The sequence below is a fragment of the Simochromis diagramma genome, unplaced genomic scaffold (genome assembly GCF_900408965.1).
Source record: "Simochromis diagramma unplaced genomic scaffold, fSimDia1.1 OVJJ01000585.1, whole genome shotgun sequence".
NCBI lineage: Eukaryota > Metazoa > Chordata > Actinopteri > Cichliformes > Cichlidae > Simochromis > Simochromis diagramma.
Genome location: NW_024387398.1, coordinates 2,584,815 through 2,605,415, shown reverse-complemented (window position 1 = coordinate 2,605,415; position 20,601 = coordinate 2,584,815). Strand labels below are relative to the sequence as shown.

At 44.4% G+C, this 20,601-nt stretch overlaps 1 protein-coding gene across 1 annotated transcript; it reads left to right on the top strand.

Annotated features, from left to right (window-relative positions):
• Window positions 1-227: 227 nt before the first annotated feature.
• On the top strand, window positions 228-15,736 carry LOC120720538 (the record flags this gene model as incomplete). The annotated part of the gene is made up of 3 exons (XM_040010273.1): window positions 228-246; window positions 14,606-15,209; window positions 15,299-15,736. Coding segments are annotated over exons 2-3 (981 nt in total), but the record flags the coding sequence as incomplete, so codon positions are not given.
• Between the last annotated feature and the right edge of the window lie 4,865 nt (window positions 15,737-20,601).

Here is a 20,601-nt window from a genome sequence, read left to right as displayed (position 1 = left end):
TGCCATAGTTCCAATGATCTGTGGGTTTCCCAGGTTTGCTGACCAGCAGTCATTTAGAGATGGAACCCTGGTAACCCCCCGCAAGATGCATGGCCAGACTAGACTGTCAAAAGATACATGCGAAAAATAAAAAGTAATATTAACTGGCACCATAGAAAAATCGTGAACTGGTTCTTGTAGAAAACCGGTACCCAGCATCCAATTTTTTGAATTTGCTAGTCTGCTTGTTTATCCATCCGATTTCAGGTTGTGTGCCAGAGGAGGGAAATGGCATTGCAGTATATAGTGTGGATATGGGCATAACTTTTATTTTTATTGCACAACACCGCGATGGTAAAGTGGAGGAATTAATTTTTCTTGGTGTAATTAACATACTGCATTACTTTTAGGGAAACGCATTCAGTGTAATGTGTGTAATAATTACTTTTTCTGAGTAGAGATCCGAACACTGATCACAACAAACATGCAACAACATTGTATCAATGTAATGTCTTTCGTATGCAGCTTAGCAATGGTGGTCATTGTCAAAGTGAATCAATGAGGAATCGAATCAGTAAGTGATATCAATAATAGAATCAGAATTACTAGATTCTTATCCATTCCCATTCCTTGTTCACAGTACTCAAATGGACTCCACAGTCACCAGATCTCAATCCAGTAGAGCACCTTAGATGGGAAATGTGCATCATGGATATTCGCTGACAAATCTACTGCAACTGTGTAATGCTATCATGTCAAAGTCTAAGGAATCTTTCCATCATCTTGCTGAAAATTAAGGCAGTTCTGAAGGCACAAAGCCCGTAAATATGTGTACAAATGGTTGGTTTTTTTGTACTGTTTTTATCAATAAATCTCAGCAACAAAGGACATACACCCATGTGTGTTGATTTCTCCCTAAGATGGCAAACTGAAACACTCCAAGTTGGTGACTTTTGGAGATTTATTTCCCTGGATGATTGAGAATGCATCAAGATGAAACACAAAAGGAAGTGCACAGCTTTTAGCAGCTCCCCCACGCCCTCAATCACACCCCCCCACTCCCCTCCCTCCAGAATTCCCAAGTAACAACCTAATATACATATGAATGACTAGCCAATTTAGCTTCCACTTGGCTGAAGCTAAAGCTTAGCTAAAAGCCTACCAGCCATTTGGCTGCTCTCGGGTTTTATAGGTAGAAAGGTAGAAGCCTGGCTTTGCAGGTGATTTATTAAGTAATTAATTCTGGGATATCAGAATTCTTTTCTCTTACATCTTTTTTTAGGTTTAGAAGTACAGGGAGTGCAGAATTATTAGGCAAGTGAGTATTTTGTCCACATCATCCTCTTCATGCATGTTGTCTTACTCCAAGCTGTATAGGCTCAAAAGCCTACTACCAATTAAGCATATTAGGTGATGTGCATCTCTGTAATGAGAAGGGGTGTGGTCTAATGACAACAACACCCTATATCAGGTGTGCATAATTATTAGGCAACGTCCTTTCCTTTGGCAAAATGGGTCAAAAGAAGGACTTGACAGGCTCAGAAAAGTCAAAAATAGTGAGATATCTTGCAGAGGGATGCAGCAGTCTCAAAATTGCAAAGCTTCTGAAGCGTGATCATCGAACAATCAAGCGTTTCATTCAAAATAGTCGACAGGGTCGCAAGAAGCGTGTGGAAAAACCAAGGCGCCAAATAACTGCCCATGAACTGAGAAAAGTCAAGCGTGCAGCTGCCAAGATGCCACTTGCCACCAGTTTGGCCATATTTCAGAGCTGCAACATCACTGGAGTGCCCAAAAGCACAAGGTGTGCAATACTCAGAGACATGGCCAAGGTAAGAAAGGCTGAAAGACGACCACCACTGAACAAGACACACAAGCTGAAACGTCAAGACTGGGCCAAGAAATATCTCAAGACTGGTTTTTCTAAGGTTTTATGGACTGATGAAATGAGAGTGAGTCTTGATGGGCCAGATGGATGGGCCCGTGGCTGGATTGGTAAAGGGCAGAAAGCTCCAGTCCGACTCAGACGCCAGCAAGGTGGAGGTGGAGTACTGGTTTGGGCTGGTATCATCAAAGATGAGCTTGTGGGGCCTTTTCGGGTTGAGGATGGAGTCAAGCTCAACTCCCAGTCCTACTGCCAGTTTCTGGAAGACACCTTCTTCAAGCAGTGGTACAGGAAGAAGTCTGCATCCTTCAACAAAAACATGATTTTCATGCAGGACAATGCTCCATCACACACGTCCAAGTACTCCACAGCGTGGCTGGCAAGAAAGGGTATAAAAGAAGAAAAACTAATGACATGGCCTCCTTGTTCACCTGATCTGAACCCCATTGAGAACCTGTGGTCCATCATCAAATGTGAGATTTACAAGGAGGGAAAACAGTACACCTCTCTGAACAGTGTCTGGGAGGCTGTGGTTGCTGCTGCACGCAATGTTGATGGTGAACAGATCAAAACACTGACAGAATCCATGGATGGCAGGCTTTTGAGTGTCCTTGCAAAGAAAGGTGGCTATATTGGTCGCTGATTTGTTTTTGTTTTGTTTTTGAATGTCAGAAATGTATATTTGTGAATGTGGAGATGTTATATTGGTTTCACTGGTAAAAATAAATAATTGAAATGGGAATATATTTGTTTTTTGTTAAGTTGCCTAATAATTATGCACAGTAATAGTCACCTGCACACACAGATATCCCCCTAAAATAGCTAAAACTAAAAACAAACTAAAAACTACTTCCAAAAACATTCAGCTTTGATATTAATGAGTTTTTTGGGTTCATTGAGAACATGGTTGTTGTTCAATAATAAGATTATTCCTCAAAAATACAACTTGCCTAATAATTCTGCACTCCCTGTATAAGAATTGTGGACCACTCATAGGCCACAGGGAACACTAGCAAATTAAATATTCTTTCTACATTGGTGTGTAATTTACAGGACAAATGGGTGGATGGAGGGATGGATACACTGACACAACTAGATAATGTTGATATAACTATAACAATAATAATAATAATAATAATTTTATTTGAAAGCACCTTTCAAGGCACCCAAGGATTGCTTAATCAAGACTCTACAAGAATTCTAACAATTCATAAATTTTGACATCTGCATATATTTGAGAACTGTTTCTGTGGGGAAAAGAAAATATTGCACTTGTTAGGTGCACAAGATGACATGAACTGTGCAATCATAGTTTACCCAAATTAACTTGTACTGTGAAAGAACAAGCAAAGCCACATGTGGCCGCTGAACTATGAGATACAGACTGTGGCTGGCTACTCGTCTGCTTGCAACGGCCCCCCAAACCTGTTTACTCAGTACGCACATCAATTTTGCTATCAACAGGATCTGTAGCTTTTTCACAAGAAGCCTTCCCCTGTCAGGACTGTTTTATTTTGACTTGTTGAATAAGTGTAGGCACTACCCGCAGCCAGGCTGACAATAAGAAAAGATTGTGCAGTAATTTGGGTTAAAAGATACTGAATTATGCCTTACAAATGTGTATCACATGCCACACACTGCACACACGGACACTTTGTATGCAACTTGTATCTACACCAGTAGCTTTGACAAAATGATATTGCATACAGATAAGAATAAGATGTATTAAACTGCTTCCTCACATCTGCTTCATGAATATGAAGAGTTGTAGTGGGAGAAGGTGGTGTGAAATCCTCCTTGGTGTGGGGTTTGGAGGGAGGTGTTGTAGGTGAAGTGTTTGATGGGGGTGATGGCTCTATGGAGGGGGGAGAGGTGGGGGAATGAGTGTCCAAAGTGTCTCTATTGTTGGGGCCGTTGGAGGTGTGAAGGCTGCCTGATGGCTCGTCAAAACGGCAGTAAAAGTCGTTGAGGGTGTTGGCCAAGAGCAAGTCATCAGTGGAGTGGGGGGTTTTAGGCTTGTAGTTGGTGATATTCCTAAAGCTTTTCCACAGACCGAGTCATTCTCTGAGATCTGCTGCTGCATCTTCTCAGACTGCTGATGTTTAGCAACGTCCACTTCTTTAGTGAACCTGTACTTGGCCTCTCTGTAGCAGTCCCTGTCTCCGCTTCTGAACGCCTTTCTCTTTTCCAGCCACAGCTTTTTGAGTTTAGGAGTAAACCAGGGTTTGTCATTGTTATAACTCACCCTGGTGCGTGATGGCACAATGCTGTCCTCACTGAAGTGGATATAGGAGGTGACAGTGTCCGTAAACTCATCCAAGCTGTTAGAAGCAGCCTTCAATCATGGACCTAACTGTAGGGTGAGGAGCTCATTCATCTGAGAGGTGATCAGATTAACTGAGATGTATTGTGCTGTTCTACAAATCATAATGGCGGAGATAATGGTGGAATAGTTTTTGATAGCAAAGCTGTTCTCTGGATATATCCTATTCTCCACCTGTTCCTCAACTCTCACTCAGAGATCTGCATTTACACTGTTTTATTCTGGCTAGCATGTTACTCCCTACCTCGCGCTGCGTCAACAGGTCTGCTGGTTTTTTAACCTCAAATTTCACATCCTTATTTAATGTTTGATAGTGTTTCAGTAGATAAAGGTGAATGGCTTGGACATTAATTGAGCTGTGGTTTGGGGGAGGCCTCGAAGGGGACTGGTGACGGCTCCCGATGTACAAAATAGAAGAGAAGAAGTTGAAAAGGCGAGGGAGGGTGTGAATTGGGGGAACATATCCGGTCGTTCAGTCTGCTGTAGTTACATCCTAAGGTTTTAAAAACTGAGCTTAAATAAATAATTAGCGGTAATAAAAGCCGAGGGAGGTCAACAGTGATCACTGACTGTTTTAGGAGCTTTTTGAGATTAAATAGAAGAAAATACAAAACATTAAACATGTTAACAACACAAAAGCCATATTAAACGCAGACTACTTTAGGCCCGGAAGTAGGATTCGTCACGTCATCGCTTAACGACCGGACATTGATCAGAACTGGAAGGAGCATGTTTGGAGGTGTGGTCCCACTCCTGAAATTCCAATACTTCCAATTTGCTATACTGTTGGCAGAAAGCTGGTTGATACTGAAATGAACTGATTGCAACTTTATATAAAAACTAGTGTCGTTGCATCATGCAATTTTTATATTCTTCAAAATATTAGTTTAATCAGAAAGTGAAACTCTTGAGATTAAGAGTATCTATAGTAAGAGCAGTGGCAGAAGAAACCAGAACTCCCAGTGAACACCCACATAAGCAAACTCTACACAAAGAGGTCCACTCTGGGGTAACCCAGGAACAGCAACAGCAACGGTGGTCATTACTGAGCCACCATGCCGCCCTCATTTGTGTTGATTAAAAAATGCCACAGATTACTCTGTTTAGAACTCAGTCTTCTATTATTAAAGTCAAATCAGGTTTGAAAGTGCCGGTCAAGGATGCATTCAGATGAGAAAAACGTCATGGTGTGCAAGTCAATATTTCTTTTGGTGTCTCATTATCAATCCAGATGAAATTTTAATGTTGCCATTTTCCACTTCCATTCTGCTTGATCATTGTTTTAGGGAGGATCGCTGCCTCAGGAATGTTCAGAACATGTCCCTAGTTGATGGCAAAGACTTAGAGTTCTACAGTAAGTTGCTTCAGTGAACAACATACAGCATGTACACATGTAATCACATCAGTTACATCTGTCACTCAGGTCTGTGATGTTTGTCACAGTACAATTTGCATGCTCAGTTGATCAGAATTGTTATCCTCCCATCATGAATGCTTGTGTTTTGTTGCACAGTGAAAATTGCCAGTTCCTATCACAGGTTCCTGCAGACCTGCCCTGACTGTCTGCTCATGCACACCTACGATAAAGTAGCCAATCACCAATTGTTCTACTTGTTTGGTAAGTATGAGCAGTGATGGAGCATTTACTAAAAGAACTGACAAGTAAAACAGTAAAATATTTACTTGATGTATTACTTGATGATTCATTGTATATTTTAACTGTAATTAATGAGTTGTAGTCAACTGACAATTCTTTGGCTATTTCAAATAAGGGTGGAAGGGTGGACCACTTTGGCATTCAACTCATCATTTCTTTTAGTATCTCACTTTCCTATTTGTGAAGAAGTAAGAAAAGAATATAAAAATCCCCAAACCAATGAGAAACTAGTTGTAGAGCCCAGTATGGACTTTCGCAAATGGATTTTTCTACAACAAGTTAACTGATCAAGTGATTAATCATTTTAATATTCATCAACTAGAGTATAATTGTCTTCCATCTAAATTGTAGCCATGTCTGAATACAAAGTAGCTTGAATTCAATCAGGGCTGGACTGGGACAAAAAATCGTCCTGGGCATTTTGACTAGAGAACCACAAAGACATAAAACCTTTGAATGAAAACAAATGCTGTTGTGACAGTGATGTACACTGTCTTGTTGGTATATATGTATGATTTCTATACATTTTACATCAGATGACCACTTTGGTTGTTTTGAGAATAATAGATTGCTGAATATACATTAGAGCTAAAGAGACTGTATTTTAGGGTGGCTTGCAAAATTATAATATGGAGTTTGCTAGTGTGTAAGAATACAAACAGAAAAGGCCTGGAATGTGAACAATGAACTGGGGTGCAGGGCAGGAGAAGAATTAACCCCCACCCCCAGGACAGAAGCAAGAGTTACTGCAAGACTTACTGAGGGTGAGGGGCAGACAAATAACAAAAGGACACTACCTTAAAAGGAGATGGGGGTCAGGGTGTCAGCACCCCTGGCTACTGTACCAGTGTTTTTCCATTGTGGGGGTGTTTACTATAGGAGGAGGATACCAGAGACTAAAACTGTAGCTGTTGTGTTGAATTCTTGAGATCAGCCTTTAGAATAGGACTGCAAAGGACTGCAGTGTGCTGATCTCCAGATGTATCTGTAAGGAAAAATGGGTAACAAAAGGATTGTGTGAAACTTGGAAACATCTCTGCATGATCTCTACCAACACAAAAGGATCGGAGAGAGCGACGTTGTCTCCCACAGTTGTAAGATTCAGACATTTTAAATGAGAATAAGAAAGAAAAGTATTTCTTTGTGCCCCCCTCCTCTCCCTGTTAATGCTCTACCTGCCTCCCTGACAAAACTTTGCTAGACCCGCCCCTGCACAGTTACCAGCTGTCAGCTACATTAAAAAAAAGGATCCTGGTGTTATTTGTCTCAGAAACAGTTCATAACTTCCCTTCAACTCATTCATGTCACCTATCATATTTCTCCATCACCTGTTCAGCTCTGATGATCCAGTAAGGACATCTCCTGGTTTCATCTTCATGTTTCCCTCTCACCAGATAACCAACCTGACATCATGACCAGCAGCTTTACGGCTGAGGCTCCAACAAACATCAGCAGATCCTAGAAAGTAATATTAAATCAATTAAATAAATGATTTAATAAATAAATTAAATAAACAACTTATCAGGCTTTAACATGCTGCATGTATGTTTAGCGCAACATCCGCTGGTTTCCTCTTTCTGGCACAAAGTGGGTGATAAACAAACAAGAGAGACGAGACTTGAGACAGAAAAGCCGATCATTGATCATTGATCAGTTTCATAACTGAAGTAGCAACAGGAGAGGGAGGGGGAGAGAGTGAGAGAAGAAGAAGCTGTGCAGCGGAGGACACAGATTAACTCCAGTTTTGTGTCTGTTTTTTTATTCTAGGTGAAGCACGGGACAAACTGCGTTCCTTTTCGCCTCAATACCATTTTCTTCTGTTTGAATGTGATGAGACTGCTTTCAGAGCCGTTGCCCAAACAAGGAGGAGAGTGTATCCGACCTCCTCGGCTGTAACTGTTCCAGCCCAGAGTCGATCATGACCAATTGGCCAATCGACCACCTGTCATTGTTTATACCGTTACAAAAAAAACATAAAAACTAAAAGTCACCATCGCCCTTTGTGCCCGATACTCAGTCACAGTACTTCAAAAACGCAATTACATTCCATTTCTGGGTTTAAAAAGTTCCCTGTCCTTTTTTTTAATTTAGCAAAATTCAATTATATATATATATATAATAATGCCAAATTGCAACAATAGTTGTCTCAACGCACTTAAAAAAGAGTGAGAAAAGGACAAACAAAAGGTTGTTTTTACACCTGGCTGTGCAGACTGCCCTCCATGTGCTATACAGACTGAGTACTGGCCAATACATTTACCTAACATGTCTTACTTCTGTTTGTTGTTATTTCATAAAATTGTTAAACAACACATCTGTGTTAATTGTAGCAGGTTTATATTGTAACAGATATTGTAACATTTAAGTCACCAGCAGGCTAACTGAAGCTGTCAAATAAGTGCAACATAGAGTAAACTCTTTTAAGTAGTGGAGGTAGTTCTTTAAGGAGGCAGCTGCCCGATCACACAAAACAAACAAAATACACTTTAGGATTCAAACATCCTCGAACACTAGTGTGAGCACAATACATTCTAATGGTGCTTTTCCTGCTGTTGTTCTCTGCAGCGAGGAACAAGACTGTGACAGCTTCTGATTTAGAGACCTTCAGAAAACAAGGTGAATGCCTCAGGTTTCCCACGACACCCAAGTTTAACTACAATCCTAACAATGGTAAGCACCACATATCGTCTACATTGAAATAGAATATGAAATCAATCTGCTACATAACTTAAATGCAGTAGATTGCCCAGTGAGCAAGTTACTGATAGGTTCGTAGCATAAACCTATTCGCTGGAACGTTCAAGACAATTCTACTACACAGCAAAAGCAAGACACAAGTAGTCAAAGTTCTTTGTGTTACTCATGCATGAGGGAGAGGACTGGACGATAGTGATGGGTCGTTCGCGAATGAAATGGCTCTTAGAGCCGGCTCCTTGACGCGAGCCGTCACGTGGGTTGTTTTTTTTTTCTTTCTCTCACCCTCTCTCGCACTTTTTTTCCGCTTCACTCTGCACGCGAGCCTTTTGCTTTACGCTGGGCAGAGGGGGGAGGGTATGGAGCGGTAGTTACACACAGGAACAGAGCCAGAGGGAGAGAGAGAGAAAGAGAGCCAGGGACAACAACGTCACATTAGAAAGGTATAGTAATCATCCACAACTATTTTTGGTTGCAGATGATGAAGGATTCAGAAAGTTTATTCATGCGGGCCCATATGACACAGAATATGCATGTTCTTTTTGTTTTCATATTATAATTTATATTTAATTGCGTTGTGGTTTGCAGTGTTTTGTGTTGTTTTCACTTTAAATTTGTAAAAGGAAAAAGCTGAAAATTTAAATAGTTAAAAGTTGAAATGTGAATAGTTGATTTTTGTATTAGATGATTTATTTATTACATTTTATGTGGAGTGAATAAATAAAAGTATTGTGGCGAGCTCAGAAAAGGAGGAGACGGAGGTGTCGTTTGGTCTTGCTTCCGTGAGCTAGCCAGGGAGCACAGCCGTTTATTAACAATTCTAGAAAACACTGCCGCTAGCTAATGCTCAGCGTGGCCACAGCACAGCGAAAAACAACAACAACAACAACACAGGGCGCCCTCTGACCCCGGAAGGACACACCGTCGCAGCGAGATGGCGTCGCCTGTCACTATGGCAACATAAACAAACATCACTGTACAAACAGAACCCCGAACAGCCCTGACCCGCTACATAGCCCCCACCTAAGCGGTCAGTTGTCCCCGATGACCCCATTACCCCACACAAAGTCCTGCAAATGTCCAGGTGCCTTCTTTTGGCGCACCGGCCGGTCACGACCGGTGGGGGAAAAGTCACTCGGGTCAGAACATGGGGTGCCACCATCATCCCCTGCTCCGGCGTCTGCTCCGGCGTCTGCTGGAGCGAGCGGTCGGTACGGTGAGAGCCTGTCCCGGTGCAACACCACCATGCGCCCCGGGCCCGGCATGCGGATACAGTACACCACGTCTGTTAGCCGCTCCACAACCTCTGCCGGCCCTTGCCAGTGACTGCAGAGTTTGGGGGACACTCCTCTCTTGCGAACCGGGCAGTACACCCAAACCTTGTCACCAGGCATGAAAACCCCCCCTTGGCACTTGGTGTCGTAGGCTCTTTTCTGTCGTACTCCGGCGCTGGCCTGGGCCTGGCGGGTGTAGTCATGAACCACCTGCAGCCGCTCCCTGAGCTTCCTGTAGTAGTCCATCTCTGGCCCACCATCAATCTCCGGTTCGGGGGGGGGGACCCGAACACCAGATCCACAGGCGTCCGGAGCTCCCGTCCAAACATCAGAGCGGCAGGTGTGCACTGGCTGGACTCCTGCACCGCAGTCCGATACGACCAAAGGACCAGGGGCAGATGTCGGTCCCAATCTCGCTGGTGGCGGCTGGTGAGAATGGCAAGCTGGGTGGCCAGCGTGCAGTTGAAGCGCTCAACCAAGCCATCGCTTTGTGGGTGGAGCGGTGTGGTTCTCGTTTTCTCCACCCCCAGTCGCCGGCAGATCTCCCCGAAGACCTTTGATTCAAAGTTACGCCCCTGGTCACTGTGGAGCTCAGCCGGGACCCCAAAACGGGTGAACATCTCCTCCACCAGCTTCTCGACCGTCGTCGTTGCGCTCTGGTCCGGCACCGCGTAGGCCTCTGGCCACTTCGTGAAAGAGTCCATAGCCACCAACACATACCGGTTCCCTGACTCTGTGACGGGGAAAGGCCCCAGGACGTCCACTCCCACTCTTTCCATTGGGGCCCCCACCAGGTACTGCTGAAGGGGGGCAGTGGAGCGTTGAGTTGGGCCCTTCTGTGCCGTGCAGGTGTCACAGCAGTGCACATGAAGTTCCACATCCCGTCGACAGCCAGGCCAGTAGAACCGTCCCCTGAGGCGGCGGAGAGTTTTGGCGTTCCCATAGTGTCCTGCCCCCACCGAGCCGTGGACCAGCTCAAGCACCTGTGACCGCAGCGACCGAGGCACCAACAGCTGCAGGAGATCTCTGCCCTGACCGGGGGCCCGCCATCTCCGGTACAGGAGGCCGTCGTGGGTCTCCAGATTGTTGTGCTGGGAGTAGTAGGCCTTCACCTCGGGCTCCTGTCCTGGCATGGCCAGGCGGACTTGTTGGCGTAGTCGCTCTGGGAAAAGTCCTTGCAGAAAAGCATGCAGGCTAAGCTCCTCACGGGCTGCTGCTGGGAACTCCGGGTAGCCACGACGAGCATACACCAACACGTCTGCTGCGAAGGTGTCCAGGCTCTCCCCCGGTCGACGGCTCCGGTTGGTCAGCTGCTCTCTGCTCTGATCAGTGGAGTGCTGCTGCCCGAATCGCCTCTCGAGTGCCGCGGTGAGGGCCTGGAGCTCATGCTGCTCTGCCGGGGCTAGGTCGAGGAGTATCTGCAGTGCATCTCCCTCTAATGCTAGCGCTAGGTGTGTAGCAGTCTCCTCTTCACTCCAGCCACTATGTCTGGCGGCCAGCCGCACTTGTGAGAGGTAGGGCTCTAGCGGGGTTAGCCCGTTGTATTTCAGTACCTTAACTGGCGTGGTAGGCATAACTGCTCGCGGTTGGGGGCTCGGCGTGTGGGTCGACAGAGGTAGCCCATGAAGCATTGCCCTAGCATCTGTCGCGACGGGCCGCCACCGCGGTGCGCTCGCGCCATCGGGACACGTCGGGGGACTTACATGGCCACTCACATCCTCTCTCTTCAATCGCCAGTTTCCCAGGCAGGGAATGTTCTCCTCGACAGCTTGCTCTAGCCTCTGAATGTCTCTCTCCATTACGGCGAGGGTGAGCTATCCCACTTCTGACACCAATGTGGCGAGCTCAGAAAAGGAGGAGACGGAGGTGTCGTTTGGTCTTGCTTCCGTGAGCTAGCCAGGGAGCACAGCCGTTTATTAACAATTCTAGAAAACACTGCCGCTAGCTAATGCTCAGCGCGGCCACAGCACAGCGAAAAACAACAACAACAACACAGGGCGCCCTCTGACCCCGGAAGGACACACCGTCGCAGCGAGAGGGCGTCACCTGTCACTATGGCAACATAAACAAACATTACTGTACAAACAGAACCCTGAACAGCCCTGACCCGCTACAGTATATTTACGGTGGCCCCTAGAGACAAAGCATGTACAAACTTCAAATCACATACGAACTCTGAAGCATGTACAAACTCCAAAACACGTAAAAAGACGTACAAACTCCAAAACACGTAAAAACTCCAAAACACGTAAAAACTCAGAAGCACATAAAAACTCAAAACACGTACAAAAGACAACAGAAGTGCTCCAGGATGCTGGGCGCAGTGTTGAGCTTTTGTTATCATGTGGCTACACAAGCCAACAAGTACCAACGACCGGATTTGGTGTGAGGTAGTAACAGGTAAATGAACTTTTTTTTAAATTGTTTGAATACATATGAGTGCCTGTGTATAAATACACAAGCAATACACACATGCTTTCATGCTTTCAATTGTGTAATTTAAGTGATCTAGTAGCTCTGCTTTGGAAGTTCAGTTCATGCTAGAAATGTGTTTTGGAGTTTGTACGTGTTTTGTCTCTAGGGGCCACCGCATATATTTATATATAAACATATATAAATAAAACCACTTTTTTTTACGTTAGTAATTCCTTTTGTGCATAATTTTATATTATTGTTAATAATAAATTAATTAAAGCAACAAAACAACCTGAAGAGCCCGTTCGGAGCCGAAAGAGCCGGCTCTTTTTAGTGAGCCGAACCGAAAGAGCCGGATCTCTAAAAAGAGCCGGAAATCCCATCACTACTGGACGAGCGCCGTTCCTTCGCTTGACCATAGGTTGCTCTCGTCTGCGCCCTTGTAACACTGCTCTTTTATTGAGGTTACATGAATGAACATATGAGTCTTACATAGGTATACATGTTTACATGTAGACAAAGAGTACCGTGTGTGTGTGTGTGTGTGTGTGTGTGTGTGTGTGTGTGTGTGTGTGTGTGTGTGTGTGTGTGTGTGTGTGTGTGTGTGGTCAAGATGTGACCCCATAAATGAATTCCCTAATCCTGCTGGTCTGGAAGTCCAGCCGTTCATCTAAACAAAAGGCAGTTAGACTAAAACAGATATACTTGTGTTTGCTATACCATAAAACAAAAAAAGAAGGTACGACCTCTTCTCGTGACCCCAGGATGTGAGTGTGTTTGCCAGAACACTCTGGAAGGCACACAGAGTCTTTACAGACTGCTAAGGATCAAACCTCTATCAATATGCAATTGATTATAAAACTCTAAGCATATATGAGTAAATATTTCTAAGCATAAATGACAACCTAATAATATAAACCTGACAGTTACCACACACTGAAAATGGTGTTGTAGAACAGGTTATCCCTGAACTTGTTTTAGCATTTCGGTTCATGAGTACAATAAAGCTTCAGAGGTGCTGGAAAATGGGGGTCTAATCATTTTTTGGCTGAAAGAAATCATCTCATACATCATGGACAATTTCTCAGTTGAGTGTGAGGAAGTAAAACTTAACATAAGGAGGTCTATAAAGAAAGGGCACAATACAATGTAAGCTTTGTTAGATTATTTGGTAGCTGTAACTCAGGAAGTACAGCATGTCATCTAATAGTTGGGAGGGTTTACTTTTTTTTTTTGCTCTAATCAGTAGCCTCTGCAATGTATCCTTGGTGAAGAAACTAAATGCTCTCCAATACATGAGGGATGCATCCAGTGAGGGATATTGTATAATCACTAGAAGTCCCAGACTTTTCTAACCCTCTGTCAGCCAAGTGGAAGCGAACTTGGCTAGTCTTTTCGCATCAATTCATATGTAAATTAGGTCGTTACCTGAGAATTCTGGAGGGGAGAGGGTGTGTGTGAATGATTGCTGATGTCTAACTGCCAACTGCCTCTTTGTGTGTGTGTGTGGGGGGGGGGGACTTCCTTTTGTGTTGAGGTGGATATAATCTCACTGCATTTAGCCTAATCCTTCATTGCCCTGAAGAATTCTGTGGTGTACGAACCTCCTCTCCAAGGAAAGAAAATGCAGCAGGCCTTGGAAATGATCCTGAGTGAAGTCAACCCTTGTGACTCGGATGGAGAAGACCTAGAACTTCAGCCGGATTCAGACTCGGAGCTGTCTGATCAGTCTTCCGGTTAGATTTCATTTCATATTATTTCCTATTTCATTTCAAACAAGTAAGTGAAAAATACTAAAAAAGCAGAGCAGGATTAGGGTTAGCTAGTAACCCTAACTCTAGTTGTATCTTTTTATTTAGGAAGACATTTCATATCATTTCCTATTTCATTTCAAACAAGTAAGTGGATGTAGTAAGTAAGACATTTCAGACATTATTCTGATACAGATGAGGAGATACGGGAATTATAATTAGTATCTATGCATGGATTTGTGATTTCGTTTGACCTTCCCATTGCTCACAGTTTGAATTTGTTCACACTGCAGATGAGGAGACTGCATCTCCACCTAAAAAGAGAGCTTGTTTGGGGACTGAGACAGCGAAAGATGGCACAGTGTGGCGTGAAGAACAGGTGGGGACATGTCTCCCTTTCACCCCGATAGAAGCGTACGCTGCAGATGGAGAGCCAACGGCTAAGGCCAGGAGAAGTATCTCGAGTCGCCTTCAGAGCTTCCTGTGTTTCATCACTCTTGACATGCTTCGTAGCATTCAAGAATGGACTATTCAACATGCACAGGAAACGGAGCATGTTCATTGGTTCATGGACCTCCCTGAACTAATGGCATTTATTGCAATTGTCATCTTGCGGGGAGTTTTTAGGGTTCCATCTGTAAATGACTGCTGGTCAGCAAACCTGGGAAACCCACAGATCATTGGAACTATGGCACGAAACCGCTTCCAAGACATCATGCAACACCTACGCTTTGATGACAAGTCCACCCGCAGTGATCGAGCAAAGACTGATAAGTTCGCTGCAATTTCCAGTGTGTGGGGATCATTTGTCACCAACTGCATCACGTGCTACAACCCTGGTCTACATATCACCGTTGATGAACAGCTTTTCCCATCAAAGACTCAGTGCTGTTTCCTGCAGTATATTGCAAGTAAACCTGACAAGTTTGGGATCAAGTTTTGGGTGGCTTGCGACCTAAAATCCAAGTACATTTGCAATGTCTTCCCATATCTTGGAAAGGACCCCAATCGTCCCAGTGGGGAGAGACTGTCTGAAAATGTAGTGATGAGGCTGATGGAACCATTCCTAGACAAGGGCAGAAATGTTACCACGGACAATTTCTTCACATCGCTTTCACTTGCGCGAAAACTTCTTAGACGGAAAACCACCATCCTCGGCACAGTCAACAAGATTCGCCGGGAAATTCCTCAATCCACTAGACACACAGATCGCAATGAATTCACCACTCAGGTATGTTGCAGGTCTTTTGTGGTTCTATGTTTATGTGTTTCATTGTGTGTAAAAGTGCTATGGAAATAACAATTTATCTTATTTCTTAGGTGTTTTCAACCTCTGCTGCCACGCTGACGGCGTATGCGGTCAAACGGAAGAGGACAGTCTATATTCTTAGCAGCATGCACAGCGTGGTTCAGACTGATAACACCACCAAAAGGAAGCCAAACACTGTCACCCTTTACAACAAAACAAAGTGTGGCGTGGATGTGATGGACCAGATGGTGCGGCAGTACACTGTCCGCAGAGGAACACGGCGCTGGCCAGTTGCCGTGTTCTATAACATGATTGACATGGCAGCACTGAATGCACATGTGCTGTATCAAGCATGCACCGGGACGAAGGAAAGACGGGTGGACTTCCTGGTGGAGCTTGCAAGAGAGTTGGCTCACTCTCATGTAGCTGGGAAGAAGGCAAGAAAAGAACAGTTGCTTCGGACACAACCCTCCACACCTAGCCCTGGAAAAAGAGCCACGTGTCAGGTCAAACACTGCAAGAACAATCATGCCACTGTGCGATGTGTTCACTGCAAAAGATACACATGTGGTAAATGCAGACTACAGATACCATGGCAGTGCCAGGATTGTGAGTGATTGCTGAAAATGTTGAAGTGTACTCACTCACTTTTTATTATTATTTGTTAATATGTGTACAAATGGTTGGTTTTTTGTACTGTTTTTAATCAATAAATCTCAGCAACAAAGGAAATACACCCATGTGTGTTGATTTCTCCCTAAGATGGCAAACTGAACCACAAGTTTCCTTGTGGCTCAGGAAACTAACCACTCCAAGTGGCTCAGCATGGCCCCACCTTATTTACATAACAAAAACAGCTGTTCACAGGTGATTAAGGATATTAGCTAAAAGCCTACCAGCCATTTGGCTGCTGGTGAGGACAGACTGGCCTCACTGGTTTGCGTTCTGAAACCTCCGTGTGCTCATGGTCCTGTACAGATTTGTGATGTGTTATTAAACTGCTGGTTTGCTGCAAACTGATAGGTTCAGAGCTGTCACACCTTAGCCAGTATTTCATCTTATTTTGAAAAGCTTCCTCTTGATGGTTTGGCAGGATGTGATGTAGAGAGCGAGCAGCAGGTGGCAGTAGTGATGTGCGATACCACTGATTTCCTTTCCGATCAGATACCAAGTAAAATTCAAGGTGGTATCGACGATACTGATCCGATACCGATACTTTGTATATAAACTTATTCTATTTATTGTATCTTTTATTGTATCTCAAAGTATAGCGTCATAATGATTACAGGACATCAGATTACTTGTTCTTATCACTTAATAATTCAGAATTCATCATATAGAAATAAAAAAACTGAAGTTGTGAACATCTTGCCTGCCAATCAGATCTGAGAGCAAACTCGAACACAAAGATCACATCCAACTTTATTTATTCAGACTTTCCTAACAAAGACACAAATTTCCCAAAGGAACGTCAGAACTGTGGCTGCAGCGTTAGCGATCCATCCAGAAGCTCACAGGGAACCCACAGCATCAGTTTGTCAGCTAAACTACCAGCTGATTGACCACAGGGAGGGGTCGGCGATGGTCTCGATGGTCTGTGATGGTTTTCTCATGGACTTCTGTTTCACAGTCAGCGGGTTCGCCACCTGCTGGATTTTAGAGAGAATGCTCTTCCATGTCGGCTTCACTCTTCAGATCAGGAAGCTACAACTAATTATTAAGTTATTAAAGATGAACCAAAGACCATGAACCCCCCCCCCCCGTTGGCTTTTAAAGTGCTCTGTAGTTATCTCAGTGTCCATCGTCTCTCCTGGTCCGTCACTCTGTGGAGAAACACAATACGACACTGTGGTGGCGTCTGCTATTTTCTATGCTGTGGTCTGCTGGAGTGGTGGAATGGCAGAGAGGGACGGGGGAGACTCAACAAACTGGTCAGGAGGACCAGCTCTGTCCTGGAACATCCGCAGAAGTCCATCGAGGAGGTTGGAGAGGAGAGGATGTTGTCTAAGCTAACATCCATCATGGACAACACCTCCATCTCCTGCATGAGACTGAACACCGAGCAGCTCGTTCAGCAGTGGACTTTTACACCCACAGTGTAGGAAGGAGACTCTGTAACACAGTTTAACATTCTTTTGGTCATCTTACTCACCAGCTTGTTTGTTTACTGTACATTTTATACATATCTCTGTACAATTTTCTCAGTTTTTCTATACCTATTCTGTGCATTGGTACCTGTATATATGAACTTCAGTTGCTTGTGTTTATAGGACCACCTTGTGTCTTCCTTTTATATTTTATTTTCCCTTGCTTTAAGAGCTCTGTAACACCGAAATTTCTCATCCGTGGGATAATAAAGATTTATTCTATTCTATTCTAAACACAAGCTCCAGGAGCTGTGAGGAGGGTGTTCGTGTTTCCTGAATCAGTAACAGCTCACAGGTGAACAGGATGTATGCAGGTAAACTGGAGGGTCCGTCGAGCTGATCGGTGGTTTCCTGAGAATAATGTCGATACGTGCATGCATTTGTACAAGCTGCAGATGGAGACTTTGTTTGCCAAGGTCTTCAGTCTTGTCAAACCGCCTGACACTCTGGCAGACAGACACAGAAACCCTTAACCTGAAACACCGGCACAGGTTAACGTGGAGTCGAAGTCTGAATAGAATAGAATTCAACTTTATCGTTGTTACGTCCCCCCTACCATGGTGGAGGCAAAAGTTGGAAGGAGACAGCAACACTGGACAACCACAATCAATGAAGGAGGAAGACCACAGAACAGTTAAGAATCAGGCAGGATTTATTGGTTGCTTGCCTGGATAGTCAAACTTAACAAAAGAAAAGAGGTGGGGGAGGAGGACTGGGCGGTTGATCCAAATCAAAGAAATTAATAAAACAAAAAGAGGTCGATAGCTTCCAGGGCCTAACTGAAACAAAAAATGCAAAACAAAAGGCCTACCTAGCTACTCGTCAAAAAGGTCAGTGAAAACATACAAAAGTGGCATCAACCGCATAACCTAGTGTGTCTAACAGTTTAAAACCTGCAACCAGTGTATAGGATACCCCAGCTTACCTGTCCAGCCTCCCACCACACATAATACAAAGAAGCCTGTTCACAAATGTTTGCCATAGCAGAAGCCAGCACCCACCAGCTGGCCAGGGAGCTGCTCATTTGTAGTGATCCTCGGCGTGTGATTGGCCAACTGGGCGCAGACCAGCCAATAGACACATGCCAATCAACTTCGAACTGGCCAATAGGTGGAGGCTTGACACCTGAAAGATAAAAAGAACACCAAAAGCAAAGCCACATCTCTTGGCACGTTACAATCGTCATTGCAGATGTCACAAGTACAAGGCAATGAAATGCAGTTTGCATCCATCCAGAAAGTGCTTTAGCAATAATACAGATATATTACAGAATATGGATCTATGTTACAATGTACACGGTATAAAGGTATGTTAGGAATATGCTATAACTACAAGTATGTACAGGCTGTAGTGAGTGTACAAGCTATGTACAGGCTACGAACAGTCTGTTTAATTTTAACCATGTACAGTGGTACAGTACAGAGTGAATTGAGACAACCTGGTGCTACATATGACAGACGAACACACGATTACATAAAGTGCAATGTGCAAAAATTTGAAAAAAAAAAACAAGACAAGACAGTGCAACACTAGACAGAACAGGACAATGGAAATGTGCAAAATTGAGTAATGTGCAAAAAGTAGCTTGGTGTCTGAAGGTGTGTGTGTGTGTGTGTGTGTGTGTGTGTGTGTGTGTGTGTGTGTGTGTGTGTGTGTGTGTGTGTCGCTCCAGTCACTGAGGTTTCAGGAGTCTGATGGCTTGGGTGAAAAAACTGTTCCATAGTCTGGCAGTGAGGGCCCGAATGCTCCGGTACCTCCTTCCAGAAGTCAGCAGGGTGAAGAGGGTGTGTGCGGGGTGTGTGGGGTCCTCCACAATGCTGGTGGCTTTGCGGATGCAGTGGCTGCAATAAGTGTCCGTGATGGAGGGAAGAGAGGCTCCAATGATCTTCTCAGCTGCTCTCACTATCTGTTGTAGGGTATTGCAATCCAGGTGCTGAGGAATGATTGTGTTGAATGCTGAACTGAAGTCTATGAACAGCAATCACACATATGTGTCCTTTTTGTCCAGGTGGGTGAGGGCAAGGTGTAGGGTGGTGGCGATGGTGTCATCTGTTGATCGGTTGGGGCGATAGGCAAACTGCAGTCTTAGGTCAAACATCTGCAAATCCAAACCCACAATGGTTATGCTTAATTCTATAGTATTCATACATAAATATATTTGTCTGACACCTTTCTCACCCAAAGGAAAACATTTCTTCAGTTTGTGAATAATTTGAAAGTCTGATTCAATAAAAGGACTAGATGTTACAATCCCTGATATTGCATCACTTCTAATGGAGAACTGGAAGCTTTACCAGCAGGACACATCATCAGTTATGTGCCTCAACTTAACAGGGTGTTTCGGCCTTTTATCACATGACACCCTCTGCTGAGACAGGCCCACTAAAAGTTGATCAAGCCTGGGCATGTGTCTCACGGTTAGCTGACTGCCTTAGGCTGCCCATGTGTTGTCAGCCCTCTGCAGCTATAGCCAATGACTGGTCCTCTCAGCAGTGTTAGCTAACTCTCCTATAGCATGCCGTTGCAGCTGTCTCCTGACTCCAATTTCTCTAAGTAGTTTTGCTGTTGTACTGGCAACAAAGCCCCTGCACCCCACTTCCACCAGGCACACCCTGATCTTCCAGCCTCTGTCCTCTGCCTCAGCTCCCAAGTTTGCATACCGCAGCTTCCTATACTCAAATGCTTCCTCAATTGCTTCCTCCCATGGTACCGTCAGGTCAATGACATAAGCACGTTTCTGGGAGTTAAACCAAAGGATGAGGTCTGGTCGCAGAGTAGTTGTTAAGATCTCTGTGGGGAAAATGAGTCTCTGATCCAAGTCGAGTTGTATCTGCCAATCCCTGGCGACCTTCAGTGGTCCCACATCCGGGGTTGAAGGGCTAGTCCTCAGCTTGTCCCTGTCCCAGACAAATGCTAATGGATGCTGATGCTCCTCTTGGTTTGTGAAAGGCTGAGCATTGATGGATTCCCTCTTGTACTCAACCTTTTCAGCAAGACACCTGAGGAACTGGTTGTATTTCCGTGTATCTGCCCTTAGTAAGGCTAGTCCTACAACCAACCAACATGTGCTTGAGTGTTGCTGGGACTGTACACAGGAGCCAGGATGGCTCCTTTCCAAACCACAGCTGCAGATTTATGGGGGAAGGCAGCACATCGTATGTGGCTCATGTGATGAGACATCGCCTATTAGACTCCATTCTGAAACTGTTTTTGCACTGAAAACACTA